Source organism: Limulus polyphemus, unplaced genomic scaffold (assembly GCF_000517525.1).
Source record: "Limulus polyphemus unplaced genomic scaffold, Limulus_polyphemus-2.1.2 Scaffold158, whole genome shotgun sequence".
Taxonomy (NCBI): domain Eukaryota; kingdom Metazoa; phylum Arthropoda; class Merostomata; order Xiphosura; family Limulidae; genus Limulus; species Limulus polyphemus.
The window spans coordinates 891,042-897,661 of NW_013665768.1; the positions used below are offsets into that span (position 1 = coordinate 891,042).

A 6,620-nucleotide genomic window follows, 5' to 3' on the forward strand; every position below is an offset into this window, starting at 1 on the left:
CCTTAGGAAAGGATTCAGAGAAGGGTTACTAGAATGGTGTCTAGGATGGAGAAGTTGTCATACGACAAGAGGCTGAAATCTCTCAAATTGTTTTCTCTTGAAAAAAGAAGTTAGGGGGGATCTCATTGAGGTGTTTAAGATTGTAAAGGGAATTGATAGTGTTGATGTATCATCTTTTTTTATATTTAACAATGAGAATAGTAGGACTAGAGAACACAAATATAAATTTTTCCAAAGTAGGAGTCATTTTCAGCTAAGGCAGTTTTATTTTTCTAACAGGGTGGTTGGCCTTTGGTATTGGTTGCATTCAGGTGTTGTAGAGGCAGTAAATTTAAGTGGGTTTAAGAAAAAGCTTGATAAGTATATGAATGAAAAGGGTTGGGTTTAAAATTTTATTATTAATATTATTTTTTAATCATTTTAATTTAGTTTAGAGGATGGAACAGCCGAGATGGACCAATAGGTCCCAAAATATTATGTTATTATGTAATAATCAAATATCAGGACTACTAACTCAACATATTTGGAATAGTCTGTTACCAAAACACAACGTGCATGTGAGAATGTGGTACCTAAAGGAATGAAAAACGATTTATATCATATTCTGGTGCTACAGAAGTGACACAATTTATTTGATATTCTGGTACCTAGAGGGAGAAACCATATATGTCATAATGTTATGTAAAAATGTAATTGTTGTGCCAGAGTAACTTTAACGTTTTTAAGGCTCGGGTATGGAATTTTTTTCAGCACATGGAGAAAGTTGTACGGCAGAAGGAGCTAGAATCTCAGCTAGCCAAAGCCAAACTGGCTAAGGCTAGTATAGAGCTGAAACAGGAACGAGAAAGTTATTTAAACGAGAAGCAGCAACTACTAGAAAGTGTCAGTGAGCTGCAGAAACGTTGTGCAGAGCTTTCTTCCAATGAATTGAAGTTGCGTTCAGAATTGGTGCTTTATACTAACAAGTATGAAGAGTTTCAAACGATGCTTGCCAAAAGTAATAAAGTTTTTACTTCATTTAAAACTGACATGGACAAGGTAGGAATATTACTTAAATATTTATTTAACAATTTCTTTAAAAAACTGCTGTATAGTTTGCCTTATTTTGATAAATAATGAAAAAAAATAATAGATTTTATCATCTTGTTGGTTCAGTGTTTTAGGTTTAGTTGTTGTTGTTGTTTTTTAATTAGAGGTTTTATTTATATTACTAGAAAGAATAGTATTTTTTTGGTGAGATAATTAAAAGTTTTGAGGATGAAAGTAGAAAGAACAGTGATAAAGACTACTTTGTTGTTAAATAATTCAGATTTTGTTTATATAACTAATGAAAAGTAATAGCTGTTTTATATAGTACAGGTGTAAGTTCTTATCTTTTTTATAAATGAAATAGAATTCATTTTTTAGCTGATTCCGGGTTGTAGTATTGATCATACTAACAGTGGTGATTCATCCTTTTTTTAAATGTTCTTTTCAAATGAAGCAAACATTTAAAAAATTACTATGTATTAACTTAGCACTGTAAAGATTTTGAGTTTTACTTCTTTCCCATGAAACAGATGTCAAAGAAAGTAAAAAACTTAGAAAAGGAAACCAGCCAATGGAAATTGAAGTGGGAAAATAGCAACAGAGCCCTTATAGACATGGCTTCTGAGGTAAAAAAAAAATAATAATTAATATTTGAAGAATTCTGATGTTTCACTTATACTTTACCTCATCCAATCTTATAGTTTGTATAATATTCTGTATTTCAAATATGTGTTTCTTAAAGCTGCTTTACTTATAATTGTAGAATATAATTTAGGACTAACTTAAATCTCATACGCTGGCTAACTTCATGAGATATTGTTGATATCTGAATACTACACTCATTTGACCTTTTTTTTTTAGAAATAGTCTTAAGTCGTTTCAAAAACAGAGGGATAAAAGGGATACATATTAATTTCAGATGTTAATGTTTTATCCAAATACCCTCCTAGACAACGAATTATTTCATTCTGAATTTTGGGACTCAAGTATTTTATGGAACTTTTTGACATATTAAGAACTTGCTTCATAATATCATTTTATTTTACCATCAGTTCTACTTGTAACAAAAAAATTCCCATTATATTCTTCTCCTAATTGTTTGTGATGACCACGAGACACTAAGGAATTTTTTGAAAACATAAATGTTATGTTAAATAATCATTCTAGTACCCTTTTATAAAAAGGTGCCTCATGTTGAATTTTAGCCTCTGCCTCTTTATCAATAGTTTGTTTTTTCTTCCAGTGATTGTAAACAGAACATGCTTTAATATGCATAGTAATGCAACTGATTATGTTAATTTTGTTTTAAAGGCTTTTCCAATCCTGGATTCCAGTAGGTCTAACTACCATACTTAGGCCACTTTCAGTGACTTTTTGGTACAAGGAAATGTGCAATAAAACATTGTGTAAAGTATTAAAACTAATATAAATGGATAGTGTTTTTCTCACTTTATTACTATACATAATTTTTATTCACAATGTACTTGTAATAGTCTATCTAGTATTTATTGAAAAAGACACTAACATTACAATTATTGAGAATACAAACTATGACCTCAGTGTGCATTGCCTTCACCTAAGGATTGAATTACAAAACTTAAGAAACTGTATATAAATAACTGATTTCAAGAACAACAACTTCAGTAAAATAAACATGCAAAAAAGCACATTAATTCATTAACTTTCTGTGCATTATAAACAACAGAATATGTTTATACAATCAAAAAACAATAACTTACTCATCTCAGAGAAGCGTACATTAGAAAGGTTTTTGTTTTGACTATTTAAAAGGAAAATAACTCTAGCACAATGGAAACTAGATTATGTGAAAGAATATAATTCCAGGTTTCAAATAATATGTATAATGACTTTGGTACCTTAAGAAAAAAAATATAAGTAAAAAACAAATCATTTAATCAGATCACAGTTCTTGATACCTCAAAATTCAATATAAAAACTTGCCAATTTACCCTCAGATGTAAAAGTGTGTATCTATTCAAAGTATCAAAAAATGCTGAAATACGATGCTAAATGTGTTGTCTTGTGATTTGATAGAAATAATGTATGGTGAGTTAGTAAAAATGAAAATTAGGTCATACTTAATTCTCATTGCTGTCACCAATCAATAAATAAATGCATAGTATTACCAATAATGGAGATGATCGAGTATTTCATTTTAATTCTTTTGCCCCTCGCTAGAATGTTATTCTATAATTGTGTTGCATCCTCCATGACTTACTCAAGTGAACAATTGTCTTCTGACTCACCTGCAAGCTTCTTGCTTGTAATGATGCATAGTGTACCAATATTAGCTTGTGAGTTACTACCACCACTGCGGTATTGTGAATGGCTAGCATTCTCGGTGCCTTTTCCTAAGCAGTACTAAAACTGTGGCAGAGAAACCCTGATATAAACATTAATTGCTATACTGTCTAGCTCTCATTTCCCCTTAGTCCCCCACCCCCTATGCATTGCGGTCCTTACTGCATGGTAGTTATGTCAGCTTATATTTAGGTAACAGGATATATCAATACTGTCAGCTAGCTTGTTTTTAGATTAATAACATGATAAATCAATACTTTCAGCATGTTTTTAGGTGAGTAACAGGAGAGATCAATACTGCCAACTTGTTTGTAAGTGAGTAACAGGAGAGATCAATTCTGTCAGCTTGTTTATAAGTGAGTAACAGGATATGATCAATACTGTCAGCTTATTTTTAGGTGATTAACAGGATAGATCAATTCTGTCAGCTTGTTTATAAGTGAGTAACAGGATATGATCAATACTGTTCGCTTATTTTTAAGTGTATAACAGGATGGATCAATATTTCAGCTTGGTTTTATGTAGGTAACTGAAAAGTTTATCATCTTAAGCTTTGTTTTGGTGAGTAGTTAGATAAACTATCAGTGTTAGTGTGTTTTTAGATGATAGATTTGATCTAAGCTTTGTTTTGGTGAGTAGCTAGATAAACTATCAGTGTTAGTGTGTTTTTAGATGATAGATTTGATCTAAGCTTTGTTTTGGTGAGTAGCTAGATAAACTATCAGTGTTAGTGTGTTTAGATGATAGATTTGATCATTAACGTTAGTTGTTTATAGATAAAAAAATAGGCAGATATTTTTTCATTCTCTTGTTTTTTGGTGAATAACAGAAAAAACAAATAGTGTTAGCATATTTATAGGTAAAGTACAGGGTGCATTATTAATGACAGATATTTGTCCATTTAGAATGGACATTGATATCATAAAAAGGTTAGTGAAAATTAAATGCTGTAGCATGAGTGGCCAAGTTGTGATCTTTAATTTGGTTTGTTTACAGTTTGCTTCTAATATAAAGTGTTAATCAGGATAATCATATTCCCAAAAATAAAAAATTTCAACTAAATATTTTAGTAAATTTTTTACTAGCTTTTTACCTAATTCTGTGTCGTATATGTACCAAAAAGTGTCCATTTTACAAAAAATAAGTTTATTGCAGGAAATTTTTTACTTCTGAAGTGACGTTTAGCAGTAACTTCCTGTTTATTTACCTCACAGAAACAAAAGCAAGATCAGCAGCTTATTGTGGCACATCAGCGTATACTTACTTTGGAAAAATTGTGTCGTGCTCTCCAAACTGAAAGAAACCAGCTTCAAAGCCAGCTGAAAAATCAAACCAGTGATTCTCCACAATGTTAGTTATATTTTCTTGTTATTCTAAATAAAAAAGAAAAACAACTAGTTTGATATACAATTATGATGACAACTAATCCAAGCATGCATCTAATTGAAGATACATGGTTTCAACAGTCTTGTGTGCTTTTTGAAAAAAAATATGAAAGACAGATATAAGAAATTGAGAAAATTATTAGAATGAAAATCTCGTTATTTTAAATTATACTACTTGTCCATTTTTGCCTTTAGAGTAGATGCAAGTTGTTTCTCTACATAAAATATAAAATTATATCAGGTTTCATCTATGTTTCAAGCATGAGCCATATTTTATGAATGATAGTAGTAATTTTGTTAGATAAAGCATGTAAAACAAAGCAACTGGAAATATTTCCAACTTTTTTTTTAATGCAAAATTTTGATTCACATTTCATATTTTAATTAAGAAAATGTTTGTGACAGAAAAACAAAAAATAAATATTTTGGAGAGACCATTTAACCCTCGAACTGATGACAATTTTTTATATTGTTTCTTACCATTGGAGTCCTGTATTGTATCACTAGCAAACCTGTGGGCCTATGGCACACATTTACAAAGCCACTATAATGCAAATTTAATGCTTGAAGTACCGTTTTGCACTTTTTAAGTTTAATGATCATTGCTGCTATAATGCAAGTTTAATTTCTTTAACAAAGTTACAAAAGGTTATTAGTAGGACTACTTAATTACATGCACTAATGTAAATCAAATTTGTGGTCCATTTTTGGGGAATCTAAGGGTTTGGGTGAAAAGTTTTACATTTGTGCAAACTTCAGGGCTGAGATTATTCGTTTGGCACTATTTAGAAGTTGGCAGGTTGAACAGTTTAAGAGAAGGGAATTTTTGAAAATCCCTGGGTTCTCTGAGGGGTGGGGTGAAAAATTTACTCTCGTGCAAACCTCGGGACCAAAATGGTTCATTTAGAAGTTGGTGTGACCAGCAGTTTAAGACGAGTTAAATGACACACACAGACACTGAATCCTATTAAGTAATTTTATTATTTTACCTGTTACAACACTTAGTGTAAAGAACTGAATAGCAGTAATAATATTCTATTACATTTCACTATATAAGGGTTAAAACATAGATAAAAAGCTCATGCTTACTTCAACTCCAAGATGGTCTAAGTGCCTTTTTTCATTTACAGTGGAAAAGAACAATGAACACCATGAATGTTGTGTTTCCTGTACACCAGAAAAGGAGAATCCAGCCATTTCCACACAAGAAGTTAATTTGGAGTAATAGTTGTTCAGCATTTTCATTCAGCTACAGTTGGAAGCAAAGCATATTAGATTATGTGTGTGTTTACCAAGATGTGTTAGTATATCTGTTCTCTGTGGTTATTACCTTTTGGTATGGGAGTGTTCTACATTGTTATGAGTTTAAGTACAGCATTGAAAATTGTTGCCACCATTTAGTAATGCCTATAAGTCTTAATTTACAACTAAAAGGCACAATGGCCCAGGAATATAAGCTCTTGTGTGTTTTGGATTTGGTTTTAAGACCATCAAATAATTTTTCTTACCTGAAAATTTTAGTTAGTGTAAAACCATTGTGAAATAAATTGATTTTGTCTGAATTACCAGAACTGTATTATAACATAAACATGTAAATGAAGTACTTGTAATAAAGTGCCAAAATTTACTGAAATAGATATTAATCGAACTGTAAATTCAAAATACATTTTTAACCACACCAGTTAAGTCATTTTAAATTCACAAAGACTTGGTTATGTATCTCGAGTTTTCACATAATTATAAATCTTGTCAAACCAGTGAACTGTTGTAAATTACATTATACTAATTACAGTATTATATGCGTAAAACTAATTATTGGGTTATCAGTGTTCCAGTAAAATACCATTAATAATAATAAAGTTGTACTTTCTATGTTGATCAGTT

The 6,620-nt window shown here is 30.6% G+C and overlaps 1 protein-coding gene across 3 annotated transcripts in view; it reads left to right on the forward strand.

Annotated features, from left to right (window-relative positions):
• Window positions 1–6,373, forward strand: part of LOC106476780 (gamma-taxilin-like) — a 40,121-nt gene extending 33,748 nt beyond the window's left edge. For all 3 annotated transcript variants that reach the window (XM_013937410.2, XM_022381372.1, XM_022381373.1), the window contains exons 6-9: window positions 751–1,038; window positions 1,560–1,655; window positions 4,566–4,701; window positions 5,867–6,373. In XM_013937410.2, coding sequence (XP_013792864.1) covers window positions 751–1,038; window positions 1,560–1,655; window positions 4,566–4,701; window positions 5,867–5,961 — 615 coding nt within the window. In that variant the 3' untranslated portion in view covers window positions 5,962–6,373. The remainder of the gene's footprint in view (window positions 1–750; window positions 1,039–1,559; window positions 1,656–4,565; window positions 4,702–5,866) is intronic.
• Window positions 6,374–6,620: the final 247 nt, after the last annotated feature.